We start from the raw sequence: 26,711 nt of genomic DNA, 5'->3' as shown, positions 1-26,711 counted from the left end.
GTAGCTGTCAAGGACTTAATGGATGCCCCAAACTTGCTCTAACTCTTGTGAACTGGCTTTGGCACTGTAGGTGGTAGTGGGGGGGAGGGGTTCTCAGCTCATGTTTTAGTGAGAGCTGTTTCACCCCCTTAGAGCATGGAAATGCCCCCATTCCACGTACCTTCAATGCTACGCCCCGTTGTCGGGTCCCTTCGTTTGTCTGGATTTGTTTTTATGTCCCCTTGAGGAGTCCTGTATGCTTCGGTTAGGAGAGGTTAAGCAGCTGCTTTTTACTCTGCTGCCATCTTAACTCAGAACCAATCTCTCTCTTTTTTAAAAATAAAATAAAGGTTTTAAATTAAATTAAATTTCATTTATTTAAATTAAGTTAAATTAAATTAAATTTTTAAAAAGGGTTTAAATAAAACCCTTACCTTCCATCTTGGAGTCAATACTGTGCTCCAAGGCAGAAGAGTGGTAAGGGCTAGGCAATGGGGGTCAAGTGACTTGCCCAGGATCACACAGCTTGGAAGTGTCTGAGGCCAGAATTGAACCTAGGACCTCCCATCTCTAGGCCTGGCTCTCAGTCCGGTGAGCTACCCAGCTGCTCCCTATTTATCTCTTTTGTAAACTGTATGCTTATACTTTCCATTTTCCTCCTGCTTCATTTCCTTTGCTCTCATTCTTTTCTATGTCTAGAATGTTCCCTTTGTTTGCTTTTATCATTTGAAGCCCCACTCAAGTGCCACCTCCTCTTCTATGAAGTCTTCTCTGAGCCTTTTCCCTAGGACATGTATGTTTGCATGTGTATGGCTGCATTTTAGTGCACTTAATATAATATGCAATGTTCATCTGACCACATAATTATAAATTTTGAGCTGGAAGGGACCCTGGAAGTCATTGTGTTCAACTCCCTTGGCATTTGTTTGTATCTTATCCTTCTAGACCATTAGTTCCTTGAGGGTAGGGAACATTTCTTACCTTTATGTCTTGCACTTAATACAATGTTCTGCACTATTTTTTTGGTTTGTTTATAGATGTGGAAGTTCAACTTGTAGGGAAATCACCAGTGTTGAAAAACAATTCCTCTCATAGGTCCTTGCTAACTCTAAATCTATGATTTTTTTTACTTATAACTTATAATATTGACCTTTCTGTGCAATTTTCTTTTCATTTAATTTTCATTTTTTCTCAATTACATGTAAATAAAATAATTTAACATTCTTTTAAATAAATTTTTAAAGTTCCGTATTCTTTCCTTCCCTTCTTCCTTTCCCTCCTCCTCGAGAAGGCAAGCATTTTGATATTAATTATACATGTGTAGTCTTGTAACAACTGTGCAGTTTTCTAAATGATTTGGCCAGGGTAGAATAATTAGAATGTAGCAGAGATAAGATTTAAATAGATCTTTCTTTAAGATTAGTTCCTCTAACTTCATTAGATCAGGTTGCTTCTGCACAATAATGTTTGAATTTGGAATTTGAATTGTAGAAGATGTTTTACTCAAAAAACTAATAAAATATTTTATTATCTTGCTTCTTAATTTATAAAACTTTCTTTGTGCCCCCCCCAAGATTACATTAGAAACATAATGTGTTTTTTAAAAAATCAAGTTAATGGGAGAGATCTTAAATTTTTTAAAATATTTCATTTTGTCAATTACATATAAAAACAATTTTTAACACTCATTTAAAATTTGATTTCCATATGTTCTTTTTCTTTTTCATCCTCTTTCAACCCTCTCCCCTCCCTGAGCAATTTGATATAGGTTATACATGTGCATTCATGTAAAACATTTATGACTAATTAGTCATTTGTGAAAGAAAACACAGGCTCTCCTCCCCCCAAAAAACCAACCCAAGTCAAACAAAGTAAAAATAAAGTTTGTTTTGATCTGCATTCGGACTCCTTCAATTCTTTCTCTGGAAGGAGATAGCATTTTTCATCTTAAGTCCTTCTTAATTGTGTTGGTTCATTGTATTGCTGAGAATAGCTAAGTCATTCATAGTTGAACATTGTACAATAGTGTAGTAACTGTTTACAATGTTTTCCTGGTTCTTACTTCACTTTATATCAGTTTGTGTAACTCTTAGAGGAGATCTTCTAAGGTGAAAATAATATACTTTAACCCTTGAAACCTACTCCTTTTTTTTAAAAAACAGAATATCTCAGTTCCTGTTTCTTTGCTTACCAAGTTTTGATCCATAATGGATAATCTGTCAGCAGAAGAAATTCAACTAAGGGCGCACCAGGTGACTGATGAGGTAAACATTCATTTCACATCTCATATTTTAAAGGCTATTAAAATAATAGTCCTTTAATAGATGCCTTTTGATTGATTAGATAAAAGAATGCATTTGGTATTTATTGCCTGATGATTTGTATTATTGCCTTGTCATCTCTTCTCAAAACAACAACAATAACAAAAACAAGTTAAAAGTAAATTTTAACACACTCTAGCCTAAACAGAGGTACTAGAGATATTAGGGAGCCATGTAAAATTTGAGTTGGGGACTGACATGGTCAAATCAGTGCTTTAAGAAGATTACTTTGGCCGCTATGTGGTTGGATTGGAGATAATGGAGGCAGAAAATGCAATTAGGAGGCAATTGCACCAGTTCAGGTGAGAGGTATAATACTACTACTGCTACTGCTACTACTACTACTACTACTACTACTACTACTACTACTACTACTACTACTACTACTACTACTACTACTACTACTACTACTAATGATTAGTCTATCCATATGAAGAGATGAAGATTGTTTCTTTTTAATCTTTATATCCTCAGTACCTAGTTTGGTGCCTGGCACATAGTAGGTGTTTAACTGTTTATTGAACTTTTGATTGAGGATTTTGAAAATAGATTTGAAGATATATTGATTATCTAGGGCTCTTTGGTTTGTCTTGTGCTAGTTAAAGTTCTTATTAATGACTTGGATAAAGGCAGAGATAGTATACTCATCACATCTGTAGATGACATAAAGCTAGGAAGGATAGCTAATATGCTGCATGACAAAATCCAAAAATTTCATGATAGACTAATGCACTGGACCAAAATCTATTAAGATGAAACTCAGTAGGGAATAAATGTGAAGTCTTGAGTTTCAGGCATGTAACAGTTCTGAAAAATATCTCAAGAGTTTTAATGGACTGTAATTTCATTCGTATGGAAACTTAAAAAGCTCATTTAGTCTTGAGCAGCTGTAGGAGGAGCATAGCCTCTAGGAATAGGGAGGTAACAGTTCATTTGTCAAATGTCATCTGGCGAATGTTGGTCATTTTTGGACACCAAGCAGAAGATGGCCGTGAGAATGGTGAAAGACTTGAGTTCTTGATATTTGAGGATCAGTTGAAGGAAATGGGAAGGTTAAGCATGGAGAAAAGAATATGCTGGGACCATGATAGTTCTCTTCAGATTTTTGAAAGGCTTTCACATGGCAGAGGGATCAATCTTCTTGTGTTTTGTCCCTTAGGGCAAAACCAAGAACACTGAAGGAATTTGCAAAGAGTCTTGATGTTAGGAAAAAACTTCTTAATCATCAGTCCTCACCAAAGATTGAGAGATAGAGATCTTCACCCAGAGGCTGGATAACCACTTTTAGGATATGTTATAATGAAATTACTGTGAGGCATGAGTTGAATTCAATGGCTGTAGAGGTTCCTTTTGGTTGTCAAATTCTGTGATTAACTGAATAACCCCCAGTATCTCTTGGAGCATTTGGTAAAAATAAATTTGCAACTTTAATAAACAAATGTGGTTGTTTTTATGTTGTTTAAGGGGTAGTTGTCATTGATTTCTCACATAGTAGGAAATAACATCCTGAACATGTTAACATAGATTTTTATTTTTAAATGATGCTTCTTTTCCATTGCAACCTAGAATGTTAGATGAAAGCTTTGTTTTTCATTTTTTTCTAGTCCCTGGAAAGCACAAGGAGAATCCTGGGTTTAGCCATTGAGGTAAGAGAATGTTACTAGAAATAGCCTACTCTTGAGTATCTTGGTGGACATGATGTGGCACAACATGATGCCATTGTTCTCCCTGCATATCTCTATATTGCAAGCTTGTGGCCTATTTAGCATTTAGACCATTAATGTCCTGTAACATATTTATTGCTCAGATAACCTTATGTTTGACATGAAATCAGTTCTATCTGATCAAGTACAGGAATTAAGCAAGGAGGGATTTTTGTTGAATTCGTGTTCTTAATGAGTTTAGTAGGGACCGGAGGACATTCCCTGTTTTGTTTGAAACCAGGAAGTGTTGATGTCATTAAGCTATGTAAGGTCAACACTTGATTTTTCCTCTTCCATTAGTATAGCATGGCAGGAGTAAATAATTTAAGTGTATAACTGATTAGCTTTTTATTTCAAATATTTACTATATTGTACAATGTAATCTAGAATCCTGACTTAATTTGTCTATAATTTTACTTTCTTCATGTTTTCTAGGGGCCTCTTGTTTTATGTTTGTAGATATTAGTCCTTTTGCTTTAACTATACTCTAGACTTTTTTTTTTTTTAACTTCTTTCAGTCTCAGGATGCAGGAATCAAAACCATTACTATGCTGGATGAACAAGGGGGTGAGTTTGGAGTCACTGGAAGAAGTTCCAAATTTTACTCTGCACATGACCTGTACTGATTTGCTGTATTCACACGGCTTTTCATGGGGGTTTCCAAAATGTTTTTCTTAAAAGAATGCCCTTTCTTACCTGGATGGTACATTTCCTTTACCTCAAACATCATTCACATTTTGTTTGTACAGTGTTTTGACTTCTTCATTGGAGGCATTAAAAGAAGTTACTGTAGGGGCAGCTAGGTGGCTCAGTGGATAGAAAGCCAGACTTAAGAGAGTGGAGATCCTGGGTTCAAATGTCAATTTAGATACTTACTAGCTATGTGATTCTGGGCAAGTCACTTAACCCTCATTGAGCCACTGCTCTTCTGCCTTGAAATACTTAGCATCAATTCCAAGACAGAAGGTAAGTGTTTACATTTTTAAAAAGAAGAAAAAGAACTTACTGTATAACCAGGAAATCAGGTTAAATCTGAATGGTGACCTAAACAAGTAGGTTCCTTGGGACTCGGTGTCAGATGGGCCTAGTTCTCAAGGTTCTGGGGTTTGAACTTAAGGAGTTAGGGATAATATCAGGTATCTTGTTCCAAAGCATACCTCAACCTGTATGATTCCAAAACAGAACTATGTCCCTAAGCTCTTCCTGGGGTCAACTCAGATTCTGATATTGGGGGGCTTCGATGCTTTAAAGTTTGGCATATGCCAGATTGACTTCATGTCAGACAGTATTTGCTCTCTATTTATTATGTCTTTCGCTGCTATTTCAGACATTTACTAGATCAGATCAATACATTATTAGATTTGGGACTGTATCATATTATGCTGCTTCATACAGTAGTATTTTCTGGTTGGGAGACTTCCTAGAACATTTGTGATAGCCAGTAACTTCCCCCAAAATATAACCTTCCAAAAACTCTTCTTAGAAAAACTGAACCGCATAGAAGAAGGCATGGACCAAATAAACAAAGACATGAGAGAAGCAGAGAAGACGTTAACAGAGCTCAACAAGTGTTGTGGTCTTTGTGTTTGCCCTTGGAATAGGTGAGTTGGTTACTCAAAGCTGAAAATTCATCATTGTTTACCTAGAGGATATTGTGAAAGTTTTTTTTTTGTTTGTTTTGTTTTTTTTGTGGCAGTGATTGTTTTAAACTGCTATACAAGCTTTATAGAAAGATCTCTTGTTCCTGCCTTCCCTTCTGGTGAAATGTGTGTATAGTTTTAAGACTAAATTAAAGACTTTGTTGCATCTCTGAAAGCCACAATTTAAATCCATTCTGTTTTAAAATATATATCTTGGAGTTGGGTTTTTTTTGGCCTAAGAAAGAAGTGGGTGGAAAATATGTTTCTGGAAATCAAAAAGCAGAACAAAATTAATATTTTCTTTTACTAGTAATCAATAAATAACCATTAATAAGGCAGGTTTTGTAGAGAGTACTTCACCATAGTGAATACCTGTCTGCTTACCATTTATCACTCCCAGTACAGGTAGAGGTAGGCAACATAAAGCGGCAGCATTATGGGTTGCTAAATAATGGATTTATTTAGAGGTCTTAGGTTATACTTCTGGTTTTGACACTATCTGTATGGCCTTAGGCAAGTCCCTTACCTGTTTTGGGCCTCAGTTTCCTGCAATTGAAATGAAGGAATTGGACTAGAGGACTTCTAAGCTTCCTTCTACCTCTTAACTCAATGATCCTGCCTTTAAAGAACTCATAATATTGTTGGAGAAACAATAATAACTCATAAGAAACAATAATAAACAATACTAGAAGTACATAGCAAATGCTAAATGGTGTTCTTTATCAAGCCTGCAAGTGCTAAATAAATGAGAAAAAGGAATAATAGGAGAAATTTTCATGAAAAGAGAGGACTAATCGTCAACTTTGAGTGATACGCAAGACTAGATTAGGCAGATGAGGAAAGAATATTCCATTTGGAGGTAATAGTATGAGAAAGGGCGTGTAGATAAGAATGAGTGTGGCATGTGAGGAGAAGAGTGATGAAATGGGTCTAATAATTGAAATAGAGGATTCATGTGATGACTACTGAGAAATGAGGCTAGGTACATGATGTATCTAGGTACATGCCTAGAATGGAAATTCGAAGAGTTTGAACCTACATTCATATATTGCATTACTGTAGATCACCAGTATATAGGTCTTTGGGGTTAGTTATCGATCCTGGAGTTAGAAATATAACATAAAACCATGTTTTAGGAAAATTAATCAGGTAGCAACTGATGGATGGATTGGAATTGTAGACAGGGATTCCCAGACTAGACTATTGTAGTGTCCAAAGAAATTTCTAAAGTTTAAGGTGAGTTTTTCCATTAGGTAGTTGTTCAATGAAAACTATATGATAAATGTTTGAAAGCTGTACTCTCAAGACCATCTCAGAGTAGCACCTACTAGATAGCATCAAACAAATATCCATTAAATGAATTGTTACAATGATAAATGACATTTAATTCTTATTAATTTTACTCTTCTTATACTTTTTTTATGCCAACCTCTTATTAATAGTAGAAAATATTAAAGTATTCAGAATTATAGGTTAATTTTGAACAAATCAGTCTTACAATTTCCTTCATGAGAAAGGGTTAATCTGTTAAATTTTCAATGAAAAGAAAATACACTGGCAGTATTTTTTTACTCTAATTAGTTATAAAAAGTGACAATGTACAGCTGTCAAGGTTGAATGACTATGTTCATAGTGCTGAAGGTTTACATTTTCCAGTGCTTCATACATATTCCAACTTACACATACTTCTTGTTGCAGCTGTTCTACTTGTTTATAGCTTTTCTGTCAAAATCTTTATATTTGGGGCTCTTTGGCTACCCAAAATAGTTGGGAATGAAAGAGCTATATCTTTGTTGTCAGGCTTTCAGGTAAATAATTGCAAAATATTACCCCAGAATAAATTGGCTTGTTGTTCAAATGCTGAGTTTAGTGTTTATCAAAAAGACAGAGTAGATAAAATTCTTCCATACTTGTTTAGGCTCTTAGTTTTCTTCCTATTGCTTTAATGACATATAAAATAAATCACAGTATCACAGAGTTTTAGATATTACTTTTCAGGCCCTTTAGTTAGCTCCATCCTAGCTGACCATGAATCCCCTTCTCTGCTTGGCTAATGAGTAGTTATCCAGACTTCACTTGTGGGCCTCCACTAAGGAGGAACCCACTATTTTCTCAAAGCACTTTTCCCCTGTTTTTAGATGATTCTTATCATTAGGAAATATATCTCTATTTTGAGATAAAGTTGGCTTCTGAAACTTTAATGTGCCTAGTTCTGCCCTCTAGGTCCATGTAGAACAAATCTAATTATTTTTCCACATTGCAGTGTTTGAATGAAGCCATAATGTCTCTCCTAAGTCTCTTCTCTCTGCTATATATTCCCATTTCCTTTCCTATACTTTTATGATATCATCTTGAGCTCCTTCATCATCCTGATTGCCCTATTATAGATGTTCTCTAAACAAACATGACCTGACATCTGCACTGTTGACTCCTTTAGTTTTCCGTCCACTGAAACTTAAGCAATTGTTAAAATGATATACTTGCTCCTCTTAAGTTCAATCCAATGTTCTAGCTTCTCAAGACCTTTTTGGATTCTGACTCTGTAATTTAAGTTTATCCTTTTCAGTTCTGTGCAGTTTGCAAACTAGATAAGCATTTTATATCTGCCTATTTATCACTCATTAAAAAAAGTTTAATTGTACAAGGCCAAATACTTGGGTCATTCTCCTGGATACCTATATCTGGCTCATACTTCTTCATTTTGTCAACAAAAGGATAGTATGAGCTTTGTCTGAAGCTTTGTTGAAATCTGTGTTAAAGCTATAATGTTCTCTTAAGCTAGTAATCCATTTGGCATAACTTGTTTGTGGTAAAACCATGATGATGACTCCTTGTGATTATTTCTTCCTTTCCCAAGTATATACTGAATTTTCTTTAACTATTTAATAATCATTTTGTTCTAAATAATCAATTTGTTCTAAAATTTTGCAAGGACTCCAAGTCAAACTCAAACCTAGAGTTTGCAGGCTGTTAACCCACTGTTCAAGAAAACAGAAAATATATGGCTTTTTCCAGTCTTGTGACATCACTCCTATTCTCTACATTCTTCCAGAGATGACTGACAGTGGTTCAGCAGTCACTTTAGATTGTTTGTTCAGTAATCTAGAATATAATTCATTGGAGCCTGGTGACTTGGAACTCACTATCAGCAGCCTGTCACCTCACTTCTCTTTGATATCAGCTTCCTGTTAGCCATTTTTGCTTGTTCTGTTCAGTCTGAAGCTCATTTTCTCTTTGCGGAGAAAACAAAAGCTCAAATAAAGTTGAGTAGCTTTGCCTGCTGTCTTTGTTATTATTTCATCCATCTTGATCAATAGGTCCTTTTCTTTTTGCCATCTTTTTCTCTTCCTTGGTTTTATGAAAAAACTTATCCCTTTAATTGTTTAGAGGTAGGCCTGATGAGTAATAAAATTGGACAAGTAAAAATTTCCCTTGTTTAGAAGCTGAAGTTTTCTTCAAGGATCAAATATTTATTCACAGTAGGTGCCTTGATTCCATTGTACTATACCTATTTTGGGTAAATTTTTCTTTATGAAATGCAGTGTTTCAGCTCTATGCTGCTCTGTTTTTCTCAGGCTTCCATGAAAGCCATACTACTTGTGCTAGAAAAGGGAAGCAAAGTAAAATAAGGACACTGAGTACCTCTCCATCATCATCTCTTCAATATACTTATGCCAGAAGTATTTATGGAACCATGAGACATCCATTTTCTTTGATGATCTTTCTGCATATAAACTCTTAAGTGAGTCTCATTTCTGAAAGAAATAAAAGGTAGCTATGGGCTTGAAGAGAAGAGATATGGTATCCATCCCTTTACTCTCTGTATCTAATAGGATACCACATCTTTTTCAAGTTTATTTCCACAACATCGTTCACATCTAACCACTTTACATTTCAAGGGCTAGCACTCTAATCCAGGCACTCATCTCTTTTCACCTAGATGATAGTAGCAATAGCCTAACTGGAGCCTCCCTCTCTCCCCTCTCTAATCTATACTCTACCCAGCTTCCAGAATGATATTCCTAAAGTACAAGTGATACCCTGTCATTCTCCTGATCAAGTAAGCTTTGGTGGCTTCCTGAGGCTTCTGGACAATATATAAACTCCTCATCTAGCAAGTTAAAGCTCTCCATATCTGGCTTTCACCTATGTCCTAGACCAGTGATGGGCAAACTTTTTAAAGAGGGGGCCAAAGGAAAGGAAATGCTCATCTGTCAGTCTGTTTCTAAGGCAACTCTTTCAAAGTTTCATTGTATTGTATCCTACTCATTGTATTCTTCAGATTAGGAATAATGTCTTGCGGTGGGATAGAACATTTCAGGGGACCACATCTGGCCCTCTGGCTATAGTTCGTCCATCACTGTCCTAGATAGATCTCATAGTACTCCACATTTCATGCACTCTACATTCCAAAATGGTCTTATTTGCAGTTTCTCATATATAATATTCCATCTCCTGTCCCTATGCCTCTGCCAAGCCTGTCCTCTGTATACTTAGGACCCTCTACCTCCTCACTTCCACTTCTTGGAACCCCTGGATCTTTTGAAGACTCAGATCAAGTACCAGCTCCTACAAAAGACTTTTGCTGAATCTCCAAGCCCATTTTCAAGTCCTTGATGTTAATCTTTTCTCTTCAAAGGTAATCAATTTAAGATGTACATTTTAATTAAGATGTACATTTTAATTACAGCTGACTATATAATTAACATTAGTTTGAAATGAAATATACTTCAGATTAAAAAGTCCCAGGATGATGAAATGTCTAATGTCCCAATTTATCATACTCAGATTATACTCTCATATTAGTTATTTAACTAAGTAGCTCTCAACATCATTTACAGTTGATGGCTTCAGAATCCAGTGTGTTGTCATACATTTCAGTTAAACATTTATTAAGCAGCTACTCTTTGTAGAGAAACAATATTAAGATAAGGACTTTACTTATATGTCTTCTTAGAGACTTAGGGCACATATTCATGCAGGTAGTCTTTTCTTCTGCTAATATTCATGTTGATGATCCCTTCTTACAATAGAGCCCCTTTTTCTTAAATGCTTTAACTCTAGTGACCTCCTCTGTCCTACTTCAACTGCACACTGTTGGGTCACATCTTATACCTTGATTTTTCAGAATTATATATATCTCTCAGATTTGGAACTTGGAGATTCTTCTCTCTAATTACAACTTATCATTTTTTAAAAATGTCTTTTGTTTTTGTATCACCTGATTTTTCTCCTGAGAGCCATCCATTATAAAATAAAAAACAAAAAAGAGGAAGAGGAAAAAAAATGAGCAAAATTGATTACTACATTGAAACAATCTTATATTATATTCAGTAAGGCAAGAGTATGCCTCTGCAAAGGAAATTGGAGGATGTGTAAAGACTTCATACAGGAACTGATACCATATTGCTCATCTTCTCAATGGGAGGAGAGAGGGAGAGAATTTAGAATTCAAAATTGTTAAAAATGAATGTTGGGGGGGGGGCAGCTGGGTAGCTCAGTGGAGTGAGAGTCAGGCCTAGAGACAGGAGGTCCTAGGTTCAAACCCGGCCTCAGCCATTTCCCAGCTGTGTGACCCTGGGCAAGTCACTTGACTCCCATTGCCCACTCTTCCACCTATGAGACAATACACCGAAGTTAAGGGTTAAAAAAAAAAAAATGAATGTTGGGGGCAGCTGGGTAGCTCAGTGGATTGAGAACCAGGCCTAGAGACAGGAGGTCCTAGGTTCAAATCCGGCCTCAGACACTTCCCAGCTGTGTGACCCTGGACAAGTCACTTGACCCCCATTGCCTACCCTTACCAATCTTCCACCTATAAGTCAATACACAGAAGTTAAGGGTTTAAAATTTAAAAAAAAAAAAATGTTAAGTAAAATTAACCACTCCCCCAGAAAAAGACTTTATAGAATACTGTAAATCTTAAAACTACACTACAGCTTTTGAGACACTCCATATTTTACTTGTTAGCAATAGGTATGGGCAGCTATGTGGCACAGCGGATAGCCTCCTGTGCAGTTTGGAATTGTTGTAAGCCCAGGAAGACTATGTCTCCCAGGGCTCCCTGCTACAACTTCCCCCGACACCTCCCACTTCCTTTGTGGGAGGTGTCGGAAAAAGTGTGTGTGTGTGTGTGTGTGTGTGTGTGTGTGTGTTTTAACCCTTACCTCCTGTCTTGGAGCCAATACTGGCTCCAAGGCAGAAGAGTGGTAAGAGCTAGGCAATAGGGGTCAAGTGACTTGCCCAGGTTCACACAGCTAGGAAGTGTCTGAGGCCAAATTTGAACCTAGGACCTCCCATCTCTAGGCCTGGCTCTCAATCCACTGAGCTACCCAGCTACCCCCTGAGAAAGTATAAAAGAGAAAGTTTGGTGCCTTTTCTCTGTGCTCTGCCCTCTTGAACCTGGAGGCTGCCAGATGCTATCTACCCTGATCTTTCTCTCTTGGCGCCTTTTCCCCTTTCTATCTACCTAGTTTTTCCTAGACCTTCCCCTTTCTAATTAAAATAAAACTTAGCTATTCTAAACCCTAAAGTTGCTCTCTGATCTTTTATTTGAGCCCTGAAGGGCTCTGGTCAATTTCCCCCTGCTGGGGCTGGGGACCAATACCTTCCTCTCTCCTTTCTCCCATCCATCCTTCCTTCTACTTCATCCCTTAACCCCCTCACACTGCTGGATCTGGAGTTGGGAAGATCTGAGTTTAAATCTGGATTGACTCTTATTCATGTGTTATCCTGGGCAGATCACTTAGCTCAGTTTATTTCAGTTTCCTCTTCTCTAAAATGTGTTGGAGAAGGAAATGGCAAACCATTCCAGTATCCTTGCCAAGAAAGCCTCAAAAAGGGTTATGAAGAGTCAGACATGACTGAAATGACTAAACACAAGTCATTAAAGTATTTTGAATAGAGAAATGACATGGTGTGTAATTGAATCAGCAAAACAGTAATTACCTATATACTATAACTAGATGGTTCAAAAGTATTCTGGACTTTCTGAGAACTTAATTAAATGTGAAAAATTTTCAAGACTTGTGTTATTATCGTATGCAAAATAAATCTTATTTTGCTATGACCTGTCAGACCTGAAAAATGGTTTGGTGTACATATTGAACTTTGTGGTTAATTTTAAGTTAGAATATCATCAATCAGATGGACTTGTGGCTTGGAATGAAACATTCTTTAATTTAAATACTTCATGATTCTTTTTTTTCCTTCCTTTTTATTCAGATTCTCCGATCTTGGTTGTTTCTATAAAACAAGGCAGGAATCTAAATGCTGTTTTAAAAATTCTAACTAAGCCTGCTTCTCTTTTGCTGCTATTTACTATTTTGTGTATCTCACTCTCTTACCTAATCTTTTCCTTTCTAATATGCTTACTAAAAATGAAGATTTAACACCAGAGGCTGGCTCGGTAATTGATCAAAGTGAACTTTAGGATGCAGTCTTTTGGCGCAGTCTGAGCTGTTAACCTGCTATCTAAAGGTGATGCTTCAACTGGCTATATTTGCATGTGCATGGATATTATGAGTGGAGTTTTTTTGTGATGTATGATAGAAAATACATCTGTTTAGAACTATGCCCTAAAAGGCACTAAATTGGATATATCCTTTGACTCAGTAATGCTATTTCTAGGCCCATTGAGATTTTAAATTTTCCATCAGTTGGATAATGGTTGAACAAGTTATGGCATGTAAAGGTAATGGAATATGATTGTGGCATAAATATGAGAAACTTGGGAAAACTTGTCAGAATTAATTCAGAGCAAAGTGAAATGAATCAGAACTACTGGTAAAATAACAGGTCACAATAACTTTGTGAGAAAGAACAATTTTGAAAGACATAGGAATTCTGATCAATGCAATGACTAATGAGGCTTTCAAGAGAGCCAGTGATAAAGCCTGCTAACCATCTCCATACAGAGAAGTGATCAATTTGAGGAACCAAGCAAGATAGAAAATTTTTTAAAAGTTTATTTTGTTTATTTTAAATATTTTATTTTTTCTAATTACATGTAAAAGTAATTTAACATTCAGTTTTAATAATTTTGAATTCCAAATTCTCTTCCTCCTTTTCCCACCTCCCTCTCATTGAGATGGCAAGCATAGGTTGTACATGTGTAGTCATGAAAAACATATTTCTATGTTGTGAAAGAAAATCTAATCCTCTTTTCCCCCAAAAAAAACAAGAAAAATAAAGTTTAAAAAAAAAGTATGTTTTGATCTGCATTGACTTTATCAGTTCTTTCTCTGAAAGAAGATAGCATTTTTTCATCTTAACAAATCCTTTGAAATTTATATCTTAAAGATTGACATTTTTAAACAGGGCCAATGTGGGACATTTGACTTCCTTTACTTTGCATATTTGTTATAATATTTTTAAAATCTGAAATGGAGAAAAATTTTCATTGAGGAGAGAGAGTATAGTGTTAGCTGTCTCCCTCACCTCAGGAAAGAAAGATAGAGGGTTATTGAAGCATTTTTTAAAAATGCAAATTAGGCACAGGCCCAACAAGAATTCTTGAAAGAGTTAGAAAGATAAGAGTGGTAGGAGAAAAACTGGGATATTCAGAGTGATGTTAGAAAATTATGAAGAGAGAATGAACAGTTTGGTGAAAGAGGCACAAAAAAAATTGAAGAAAATAACATATTAAAAAACAGAATTGGCCCAGTGGTAAAAGAAGTACAAAAATTCACCAAAGAAAAGAACCTCTAAAAAAGCAGAATAGACTGAATGGAAAATGGAAGACTGAAGGAAATAACTGTTTAAAAAGTAGAACTGGAAAATGAGGTACAAAAGCTGACTCTAGAAAAAATTAAAAAAAAAAAAATTTGAAGGAAGGCCTAACAGTACCAGATCTCAATCTATACTATAAAGCAGTGATCATCAAAACAATCTGGTACTGGCTAAGAAATAGTGGTAGATCAGTGGAGTAGATTAGATGCACAATATGCTGGAGTAAATGACCGTAGCAATTTAGTGTTTGATAAACCCAAAGATCCCAGCTTTTGGAATAAAAACTTAAGTAATTTAACAAAAACTGCTGGGAAAATTGGAAAATAGTATGGCAGAAACTAGGTATAGAAATATCTCACACCTTATACCAAGATAAAGTCTAAATGGATACATGAGTTAGATATAAAGAATGATACCATAACTAAATTAGGGGAACACAGAATAGTTTACCTGGCAGGTCTTTAGAGAAGGGAAGAATTTATGGCCAAATGAGAGACAGAGAGTACTATAAGATGTAAAATGAATGATTCTGAATATATTAAATTAAAAAGCTTTTGTATAAACAAAACTAATCTCACCAAGATTAGATGGGAAACAAACTGGGGGAAAATTTTTTATAACATGTCTCTGATATAGGTCTAATTTCAAAAATTTGTAAAGCACTAAGTCAAATTTATAAGAATACAAGTCATTTAACAAATGGTCCAAGGATATGAATAAGCACTTTTCAGATAAAGAATCAAAGCCAAATAATCATATGAAAAAATGTTCTAAATCACTCTTGATTAGAGAAATACAAATTAAAATAATACTGAACTACCACCTCACACTTATAAGATTGGCTAATGTGGTAGTAAAGGAAAGTAGTAAATGTTGGAGGGGATAGAGCAAATTGGGACACTAATGCATTGTTTGTAGAGTTGTGAACTGATCCAACCATTCTGGAGGGCAATTTGGAACTATACCCAGGCGGCTATAAAACTATGCACACCCTTTGATGCCACTACTGGATCTGTATCCCAGAGAGATAATAAAAAAGCGGAAAGGACCTACTTGTACAAAAATATTTATAGCTGGTCTTTTAATGGTGGCAAAGAATTGGAAATTGAGGAGATGTCCATCAATTGGGGAATGGCTGAACAAATCGTGGTACATGTTGGTGATGGAATACTATTGTGCTAAAAGAAAAGATAAGATGATTTCAGAAAAAGCTGGAAAGATGTGCAGGTACTGATGCAGAGTGAAATAAGCAGAACTAGGAGAACATTGTACACAATAACAGCAATACTGGATGATGATTGTCTGTGAAAACTTGGCTACTCTCAGCAGTGCAATGATCTGGGACAATCCTGAAAGACTTATGACAGAGAATGCCATTCACTTAATAGAGAAAGAACTGTTGGAGTCATCTTTCACATCAGTATATTTTTGGTTTATTTTGGGGTTTTGGTTATGTATAACTGCTCTTACAACAGGGACCAGTATAGAAGTGTGTTTTACATAACAATAAAAAATGGGGAAAAAAAGAAAATGATTCTTTAAATATTAGAATTGAGCAATTGAAAACTACTGACTCCATGAGATATCAAGAAACAATAACATAAAATAAAGAAAAAAGAAAAAATATGTAACATCTCATCAGAAAAGCAACTGACCTGAGAAATAGATCAAGAATTATTGGACTACCCTAAAACCATGATAAAACAAAAATGCCTAGACATGTTATTTCAAGAAATTGTCATGGGAAACTGCCCCCATTATCTAAGATTTAAGGGTAAAATAGAAATAAGATGATCTACCAATCACCTCCTAAAATAGAGATCCCAAAATGAAAATTCTCAGGAATATCATAGCCAAATCCCAGAGCTCCCAAGTCAAGGAGAAAATACTGCAGGCAGCCAGAAAGAAACCATTCAAATATCATAGAGCCACAGTTGGTATCAAAGAAGATTTAGAAGCTTTCACATTTAAGGAGCAGAACGTTTGGAATCTGATATTCTGGAAAGGCAAATAAATTAGGATTATAACCAAGACTTATCTATCTAGCAAAACTGACTAGGGAGATAGTTTCAGAATAAACATGGCAAGACTTATAAGAACAGATGAAAGTGAAGTGAGCAGAACCAGGAGATTATTGTGCACAATAATAATGTTGCAGTGATGATTAACTGTGAAGGACTTGGCTATGCTGGTCACTACAATGATCCAAGACAATTTCAAAGGTCCTATGATGAAAAAAAAATGTTATCTACCACCAGAAAGAGAACTGATGAACTCTGAGTTGCAAATTGATGTTTAATTTCTTTCTTTCTTTCTTTCCTTCCTTCCTTCCTTCCTTCCTTCCTTCCTTCCTTCCTTCCTTCCTTCCTTCCTTCCTCTCTCTCTGTTTCTCTCTCTCTCTGTCTCTCTTTCTTTCTTTTTCAGTCTTGTAATCAATTTTCTGCATTGGTTCCAAGGCAGAAGAGTGGTAAGGGCTAGGCAATGGGGGTCAAGTGACTTGCCCAGGGTCACCCAGCTAGGAAGTATCTAAGGCCAGATTTGAACCTAGGACCTCCTGTCTCTAGGCCTGGTTCTCAATCTGAGTCACCCAGCTGCCCCAGTTCTTGATGTTCTTAAATATTTGATTCACTTTTTTCATATACTCCCTGTCCTAAAACAGGGAATATATCGTACTGAGGCATAAAGACTTTGATCTATTTAAGATAAAATTATAGTTTTGTCAGAAATGCACTCCAAGTTACACATTTAGGATTAGATATACTATCCTATCTTAATCTCTTCTCTGCATATGCCATTTTAAAATTTCCTTTTTGGAGAATAATTTGGAATATACCAAAGAGGTCAAGACTATCTCCTGAAACTTCCATTTCTTTAGATAAAGCAAAACCTGAAATAACCTATACAAAGCCTTACTGATCAAATGAGATAACTCATGTAAAGCTTTTTGTGAAATCCATAAGACTCCATATTAGGAGTTCTTAATCTGGAGTCTGTGAATTAAAAAAAATTCTATTTCAATCTATTTCAATTCAGTTGGCTTCCTTTGTAATCCTATGTATTTCATTCTGTGCATTTAAAAACATTATTCTGAAAAAGGGGCCATAGTCTTTGCCATGGACTGGCAGAGGAATCCATGACATAAAAATGGGTTAAGAATCTCTGCTCTATTTAAATACCAGCTATTTTAATTTTTCCTTGACCTTGTCAAAGGGTTAGGAAGTTTTTAGTGTTAGTTATGAGTCATATTGTAAAGTTATTTATACAAGTCTCAACAGTTAAGAAACATTTTATTAAGCCTCATGTCTCATCATTCTCAGGTGCAGGTAATAATAAAAATATAGTTTGATGGATAGACTATCAGTCACTCCTCAAATAGAAAGATTTTTTTTTTCAGATTATTGGATAGAATGTAAACTTTTTTTTTTTAAACCCTTAACTTCGGTGTATTGTCTCATAGGTGGAAGAGTGGTAAGGGTGGGCAATGGGGGTCAAGTGACTTGCCCAGGGTCACACAGCTGGGAAGTGGCTGAGGCCGGATTTGAACCTAGGACCTCCTGTCTCTAGGCCTGACTCTCAATCCACTGAGCTACCCAGCTGCCCCTAGAATGTAAACTTTTTGAAGACAGGAATTATTTTATTTTTGTTTCAACAATGCTTAGCACAGTTTCTGGTAGATGGTTGATGTATATCACTTGTTTTTTAGTTCCAGTAAAAGTGTGGTGGAGAGGAATTTGAAATTAATGAGTTTGGGGATTATTTTTTACTTATCTATGTTCTTTCTGTTTTATATTATGATGAATGGTCTAAGATCACCTACTCTTAACTGATTTAATTTTTCTGCCATGTGCCTGGGTATTTGATTTTCAGGATAATTAACTAAAAGTGTACTTTTCCTCATAAGCTAACCTAGCCTTTCAGAGTTAAATCATCTCCCTTCATAGCTTGTAGATTCTCATAAGAATTATGAATGACATGTTTATACTTTATATTAGAATGTCAAATGCTTGGAATTTCATTTTAGTGGAATGTCAAATATACTCTAATGCTACCCTACTTGGTTACACCAATGATAGGGCAAACTAAAACAAGATTGGAATTCTTTTATTTAATTTCCTCTCAACCTTGACTTGTTTGTGTAGGTCAGCAAATTTTGAGTCTGGCAAGGCTTATAAAGCAACATGGGCTGAAGGTGGAGACAGTTCACCTGGTAATGTGGTTTCTAAGCAGCCAGGCCGTATGACAAATGGTCAGCCTCAGCAAACAGCTGCAGGAGGAGCCAGTGGTGGATACATTAAACGGTATGTGTTCCTCCCAATAGCTTTTTCCATTTCTTTGAACTTGGAACATTGAGTTTCCTTTCTGTGCAATAATAACTTTGCATGAGTTCTTAGATGACAGCAGGAAATGGCATTAAGGGAGATGTTAGACATTTGCTTTTTACTCCACATACATTTATCAGAAATATTACACTCTTTCTCTATTAGTTCTTTGAGTTTCACTATTGCTAATCTTTCAGAAATGCCATTCAATATACACTGCTTAATGTTTAGTTACACTGAAAAGACAGCAAAATGTTGAAGAGAGTTGTGGATGCAATCAGTTAGACTTCTTTTGAAAAGTTAGTTCTTCATTCTTAAGAAGCTAGTCTAGCACTCATACAGTTCTTTGTAGCATGCCACAAATCCTGTGGTAATATTTAATTGTCTCTATGATAGGATAACTAATGATGCCAGAGAAGATGAAATGGAAGAAAATTTGACTCAGGTGGGCAGTATCCTGGGGAACTTGAAAACAATGGCCTTAGACATGGGCAATGAGATTGACTCTCAGAACAAGCAAATAGGGAGAATCACTGAGAAGGTAAGATCCTCAAAGCTTCTCTTCTTTCCTTTCTTCCATAATGATCAGTCAGGCATTTTCTGAACCCTTAGCTTTGGGCTAGGATGTTATGGGAAGATCCCAAAAGAAGATACCATCTTCATAGCATTAAGATTTAATAATGGATAGGCAATAATAATAATAATAATAATTTTAAACCGAATAACAGCAGAGAATCAAGACTCAAACTATGTGATTCAAATTGTGTGGGTCCTTAGAGAAGTGGGGGCCAATAGGATTGGAAGGAGAAGGGACTTGTTAAAAGAGGGTAGGATTTGTATTGTTAGAGAGAAAAGGAGAGGGGCATTTTCCACAGGGGAAAGAAGTTGGAGAAAAAGGCACTGAGATTGAAACTACCAAGGTGGGAGGTGTAATAAACCTGAGACTTTGTGGAGGCACTCAAGAATCTATATTTTGTGAGCTGATGTTGCCCTATTCAAGAGGAATCTGTTCCAAACCTCTCGGGCAAAGATTTGAACTGAGACAAGAATAGCTCACCTTCTTCAAGTCATAATTCAAGGTCTATGGAGAAATATTAAAAAAAGATTTTTCTCATGGGGGTTTGGGTACAGTCAAACCTGGAGTTATCCTGAGATTCAGCGGATAGAAGCCCGACATGAGCTGTGCAGAATGATTATTTCATTGGCCTATAATACAAAGTAAAAAGAAGCTATTTCAGAGATTAAGAGTAGCCTTGATAAATTCATAAATGATAAAAGGAGAGAAAAAAACTCTTTGTTAACTGACAGACAATTCAGTGAAAAGGGACTAGGAAGGGGGATGCCCCCTCCCTGAAGGTGACCTTGCATTCATCTTTGTACACATTATATATATATATGAAATAAAAAGAAGCTCTCTTAGAGCTTATTAAATTCCATGCTGTGAATATTACACAGGTATAATGCAAATATTGGCCTAAAGCATTCTGATTTGCTGGGTCTAATTTTGTTCTATAGTTAGCCCAACAATCCAGTCCAGATTTAGACATGCTTTGGTTATGGTGTATTTTTAGAGGATTTGGGAGTACTTTGAACTCTTTGAAGGGCACAAGCTTATTTTCATTGTCTTTGGGTTGGATCTAAAATCTGCTTCACTGTTATGATGGAACAACCATAGAAAATAAATGTTATTTTACTACTAAACAGAAAAAATAAAATAAAATCTGCCTAATTCTAGAACTCATTGGTTCTATTCTAAGGTAGCTTAGGAAATATAGGTCCTTTGGATTGGGTCAAGAGGTCTATACCAATTCCCTAAACCAACTCCAGATCCAAGTTGGTGTTAAGGGGTAGATTAGAAGTACCCTGACCTTTAATTCTGTCCTCTTTAGGGCCTCTTATTTGCCTAGGTTGATTTTGTGGTTTGTCACAACTCTCTTCTCTAGCCACAGTTCCCTAGTCTCCCTGAGATTTATGTCGTTTACTCTATCTGAGTTATTGAAGTTTCTTTAGCTAGTGATGATTCATTAGGAAGGTTTCTTTATCTTGAGGCCTAGTGCATTGTTCCAGGACAGTGATGTGGTTTTCCATGTTCACATTATTTTGACATATTCTTAACTTTTTTCCCCTTCTCCATTTCAGGCTGATACTAACAAAGATCGTATTGATCTTGCCAATGCCAAAGCAAAGAAACTCATTGATAGTTAAAGATGTTGCTGCTGCCTTCATCTGGGAATTCATCTATTACGTCCTCCAGTTCTTCCTGAATCACTCACTACCTTTCAGTGTTTGAAATTTCTTTGCCCCAACAACCCATTCTAAGCAAAGAGATGGGAAGAAAGGGCAAAGAGTGAAACAGCTCCCTGCCATTTGGTTTTGAATTCTTGCTCTTTTCCCTCGTGAGCAGATTGCTATAAACCATCCAGTCCTCTCTATGGGGTTCTCCTCAGTGTACAGGCTGAGGTTGTATTGCAAACCTTTAAAATTGTCATATATTCTTCTTGTTCCACTCAAGCAAATTTTTGCTTGCAGGATTTTTAAGCGTTGCCAAAGATAGCAGTGGAGGAGGGAGAGCGTATATGCTCTGGGAGTGGGGTAAGAAGGAGGAATGCATGAGGTTTATTTGTTGTTGTTTCTGTTATACCAGTAAAATTCTACAGGCCCTAACTATATTGAAAAGTTACATACATAAATGCCCAGTCATCTCCCATCCCTCTTTGAAAATACAGTTGGGTTCACTATCAATTTAATTAACTGGGCAAATCACCCAGCCTCTCTTGGTGTCCCATGCAGTTGTCCAGGGACTCTAGAAGTTGCAGAACACATGCCTATCTGCATTTGGGGTTTGGGGAAGTTTCCTTCCTGGAGCTCCCTACACAGATGAAATCACATCCCAGGACCAAAAACAAAGTCTTTAAGATAAGGGTGGTAATAAATAACTTATTTGGCTTCTATTTGGTTTTGGAGATTGTGGTTCTTAAAATCGTAAAATCTTAAAACAGGCAGAAGAGAGTAACTTTTTTTTTAAATAAAGGAACTTGATTTCTCTCCAGATGATTGCTATATGGACATGTTTTGTGATCTCATTTCATGCTGTGCACTTTCCAAGAACATTTTCCATGAGTTTATGGTTTAAAATAAAAAATATGTGTAGCATCATGTTCCCATACAAACTTGCATCCTCATTAATTTATCATCCCAGTGTTGATACCATTTGTTTGGGAGAAATTAAACATAATTTACAGATTAAACTGATATTTCTTTAAAGGTTGACAAATTGTATAAAGTAAATTCAAGTTTACCTCAGAACCATGAATCATTATGGTATGAGGCTTTTGTTTTTGGAGGAAGGGTTTGGGAGTTGCTGTAAGTCTGACCTTAAAAAAAAAAAAAGTTAAGTTGCTTTGATATCCTTACATCTCCCAGCTTTAAAACTTGTTACCTTTCTCCACTGTAATAGTCTACCTATTCTAGGTTATGCTTGTTTCTGTTCAACTAGAAGTGATATGGAAAATCATAAGCTTGGCTCAGTTATTAAGAAAAATATGATTGCTCTATCTTTTTCACATTTACTTCATCCTGTATCAGATTTGGGTCCCCAACATCACCTGAAAGTATATGTGACCTGATTATATTTGTCCCTTTTTCATTAATGTACTGATATATATAAATCAGCCGTTTTTCTGGACTGGTTTTCTACATATCACAACTTGATACTTGCAATTAAATTTTGTACCTGACCAGTGGAACTGTGTTCTCTCAAGGTGATAGTTCTTTTTGATCATTGTTTTGGGAGAAGTGTGTCAACTTAGTTTGTGAAATGAACAAAAAGTGGTCTGTAAGTAAACAGCCAAATTGAAGCTGCCATTAGCATGATCATGTTTTCATGAATAAAGTTTTTGATTTCTTTTTTATGTTAAATGTTTCCTTTTTAGGACTGCCTTGTTCATTTATTTCTGCAGACTATACTTTCTTTGAGATTTGCTCAGGTGGCATTAGTTAAATTAGGGACTAAATCAATTGCTGCCAAAAAAACCCCGCAGATGAATTACTTCTGTAATAGGAATGTATATGTAATTTTAATGCCATTTATTAGTTTGTCACTGAAGTTAAAAACATATCTGATAGAAGCAAACATATGCAAACTTGAAAGGTCCCTGTTGATAGGAGTGGCTTATCACTAAAGCTTTCCCGAAAGAGCTGTTGTCAGTTCTGGTCTGGACCAGACTCATACAGAATAGCCCAAAGCTAACTTTAACACACTTCCCTATTTTACAGGTTGTTGGTTTGGAAAGTGCTTTGCAAAACTTATAGGTATACAGGTTTGAATTGTTGCTTTGAAAAATAAAATCTGATTCAAAGTTTCACAGGAGAAATACGAAACAAGGGTTTGTGGAAGCCTACCTTGTAGTTTTGTTTTACTTTTAAACCTTTACCTTCTATATTAGAACCAATACTGTGTATGGTTCCAAAGCAGAAGAGTGGTAAAGGACTAAAGCAATGGGGGTTAAGTGACTTGCCCAGGGTCACATAGCTAGGAAGTGTCAGGTTAGAGTTGAACCCAGGACCTCTCATTCTCTAGGCATGGCTCTCAAATCCACTGAGCCCCCCAGCTGTGCACCCCCTACTTTGTAATTTTGAATGGGATGGGAAATTTAGTATTCAATTAAACGGTTTAGCTTAGGGTGCATAGAAATGAAAACTGTCACTTGGTTATGAAAAACACTGATACAATTGAAATCAAGGCATTAAGACATTTTGGCTAGTATTTTTTCAGGATGATGATGAAGCTAAGCAAGCACTCTCACAGAAGTTTCAAAACTTTACTGTTTCAGATATAATGGACTTTCCCCCGCCTTCTTGTGGCACTGCTGCCCTGGCTATGTGGGCACTGAGATGGTAAACCAATGGAGATATATTCCAAAACAATGGTGATCTCTAGTTGGTAGGCCAATTTACCTAAAGCTAGAGAAAGTATGCATGATATAATGGTGCCATTGTTACTTATCCCAAGATCAGTCCCAGAACATATTTAAGAGCCAATTTAGTTATCTCCTTGTTAGATATGATCTGTTTTGGGGTATTCCAGGAAATATAATGTTGTACCCTCAATCTTGGCAGGTCAGATGACCTGGAGAACTCCTAATGGACTATATATAGCAAGAAAGGAGGCAATCTTATGATGAAAAATAAGTTGGTGGATGTGGTGTTATATGTAGGTTGCTGATGAATCTTTTTTTGTCCTTAGGTACCCTTTCAGCTTAATTTAACTCTACATTAATCTACAATTTGCTGTTCTGTATTAACATATTTGATCACTCATTAATGCTGGATCTTCATGGCATGTCCTCTAATTGTGTTTTTCAAGGCTTTCTTGTGTGTCCACTTCTTTTTTATTAAAGGTAGTTAAGTGGGGCCATGGATAGAGAGCTGGGCCTAGAACGAGGAAGAATTAAGTTTAAATCTGGCCTTAGACACTTAATAGCTTTGTGACTCTGGGCAAATCACTTGTCTCATTTTCATCAACTGTAAATTATGGATAATAGTACCTACCACTCAGGGTTGTTGTGAGGATCAAATAATATTTACAAAATAAATTTGTAAAGCACATAGCACGATGGTTTGATACACTGTAGGTGCTTAATAAATGCTGATTTCTTTAATGATCTCATAAACTCAATGTATTGATTTCTCTTACATGGATGATTTATCTATCCTAGTCTCTGGAGTTCCTGACTGAATTGTATGCCTGTTGGAAGAGTCAAATTGGTTGGTACATAGCCATCTCAAAAAGAGAATATATTCAAAACAGAACTCTTCCCCTTACCCTGCCAATTATCCACTTTTCCAAATATCAATAATATTGAAGGTAGTACCATATTTTTAGTTACCTAGGTTTGGAACTTTGCTATCATTCATAATTTCTTTGTTCACCCCACATGTGGACTCAGTTAATAGATGTTCTAATTTATCGTCATTATTTTTCCATACATACCGTCCAATCAAGCTGTCACCAAACTTGTTCAGGTCATCACCTCCTTTTGCCTGGACTTTTATAACTGGGAATTGGTCTCCCTGCTTCAAGTCTCTTCCTACTCTACCTTTTGGTAGTGTCCTAGTTTCTCTGCTTCCAAGTTCCCCCTGCATCAATCTATCCTGTCCCCAGCTGAAAAACTTTGTATCCCTTAAGATTCCAGGCTCTCAAATCTGAAATCCTTAAATGTTACACTACTTACTGGTCTCCCTGTAGGTGTTATCTGGTTCCTGCTCCAGCAAGCCAATTTAATTATACCAGCACACAAATCTTTCATCTTGGTGCTTTTTTTAAAAACCAAGGGAGTAGGGGTTTGAAGTGATGTTTGGAAGTGAGCACTTAAAACCAGGTCCTGGGCAGTTACGTGGTAAAGTAGAGAGAGCACGGAATTTGGAATTAAAAAATAGCTGAATTCAAATCTCACCTGTGACACCAGCTGCATGACCTTGGGCAGCATCTCAACCTTTTCCTCATCTAAGAAATTAGTAGCATCTCACATGACTATTGTGAAGAACAAATGAGAGATGCTTTGCAAACTTTAACACCCTATAAAAACACTAGCTATTACCAAATCTGTTCATTGGTTAATCTTCCACTCACCATTCCCAACAGACTCAAGTTCCACTATGAGAGAATTCTATCTTCTCCTTTCTGGATTGGAGATTTGGGAATAGGTCTGTTTTAGTCTGATTCTTCTACTTTTTATTGTACCTTCACATTTAACACCTAGGGTTAGAATACCTAGCAAGTTTAGTTAGAAACAGCAAAGGAAGGTAATGATTATGCCCCTCTAGTTTGTGCCAGTTACATGCACTGTGGTGGAGAAACATGCCTCAATTCCTAAATATAAAGTTCTCTTCCTCAAATATCTTCATTAAGCATCAAAAAAAAAATTCATCTTGTGGCTGAACTTAGCTGTGGACCTTGGACAAGCTGCCAACTTAAATTTTTTCAATGGGAAGATCCAACAAACATTTAATATGTCTATGTGCAAAGCACTACTAGGTCAGAGAAATGGAAAAAATTATGCCATCAATACTTGTCAAGCCTCCTATATTGGGCTGATGAGACAAGTGCTTTATAACTCTTAAGATAACATACAAATATTTTAATTTCTCAATTATGACAATTCTTGCCTAGGACCCAAGTTGTATGTATGTCTGTGCTTACTTCCATTCTCAAGAACTGACCTTAGATTAAGTTCCAGAACACCTCTCAGTGGTGCTATGGAAATAGCCCCATGATTCTCAAACTTTTCCATTGGTAGAATCTTTTAATGTAAACAAAACTTTGGCGGAACTGTTGTTGGAAAATCCTCTAAAATTATTTTTAACTTCTATTAACAAACCTAAGGTTTGTTAAAACAACAACAAAAGAAACTGGGATTTTCATGGTTCTTTGCAGCAGTTTTGAGAAACTGCTATAGCCTAACTGGACTCATCTCCTGGGGAACATTTCATCTTCAATCCACTCACCACCCAGCTGCCAAAGTAATATTCTTGAAGCACAGTTCTGGCTCTGTCAAACTCTTATTACTTCTAATACTAAATATACATCACTACTTTGGAATCTAAATTTCTTGATAACCTCTTGCTTACCTTTCCAGGCTACTTTGTTCCCTTTTTAAGCCCTCCAGTTCAACTAAACTGACTGATTTGCCATTTCTCCGAACATCTTCTCTTGAGGCTTTTGCATAGAATATCCTCTATGTTGTGACTACTTAAAAATATAATCTCTAGTTATTTTCAAAGTTTAGAGCAAGTGTTTCCTCTTTCATGAGGCCTTGCCTTTTCCTTGACACCTCCCTCCAGCTGCCAATGCCTGCTCCCTGAAATGACCTTGGACTTATTTTGAATATATTTGTATCCATGAGTCTCCTAGCAGAATAGAAGTTCTTAGGGGCATGAACTGTTTCATTTTTGTTAATATAAATGTTTATTGATCTCTCTTACCCTCTTTTCAAAATTAACTTCTCTTGCACTTCATCCAAG

At 36.2% G+C, this 26,711-nt stretch overlaps 1 protein-coding gene across 1 annotated transcript in view; it reads left to right on the top strand.

Moving 5' to 3' along the window:
* The window catches only part of SNAP23 (synaptosome associated protein 23), a 72,830-nt gene extending 50,232 nt beyond the window's left edge, over window positions 1–22,598 (top strand). The window contains exons 2-8 of the mRNA XM_044665103.1: window positions 2,142–2,243; window positions 3,905–3,946; window positions 4,522–4,570; window positions 5,487–5,604; window positions 18,510–18,668; window positions 19,086–19,230; window positions 20,829–22,598. Coding sequence (XP_044521038.1) covers window positions 2,187–2,243; window positions 3,905–3,946; window positions 4,522–4,570; window positions 5,487–5,604; window positions 18,510–18,668; window positions 19,086–19,230; window positions 20,829–20,894 — 636 coding nt within the window. The 5' untranslated portion in view covers window positions 2,142–2,186 and the 3' untranslated portion in view covers window positions 20,895–22,598. The remainder of the gene's footprint in view (window positions 1–2,141; window positions 2,244–3,904; window positions 3,947–4,521; window positions 4,571–5,486; window positions 5,605–18,509; window positions 18,669–19,085; window positions 19,231–20,828) is intronic.
* The last annotated feature ends 4,113 nt before the right edge of the window (window positions 22,599–26,711 follow it).

This window comes from Gracilinanus agilis, chromosome 2 (genome assembly GCF_016433145.1).
Source record: "Gracilinanus agilis isolate LMUSP501 chromosome 2, AgileGrace, whole genome shotgun sequence".
Lineage (NCBI taxonomy): Eukaryota > Metazoa > Chordata > Mammalia > Didelphimorphia > Didelphidae > Gracilinanus > Gracilinanus agilis.
Note: the sequence above shows the minus strand (reverse complement) of the source record. Positions and strands in the feature narration are given on the sequence as shown.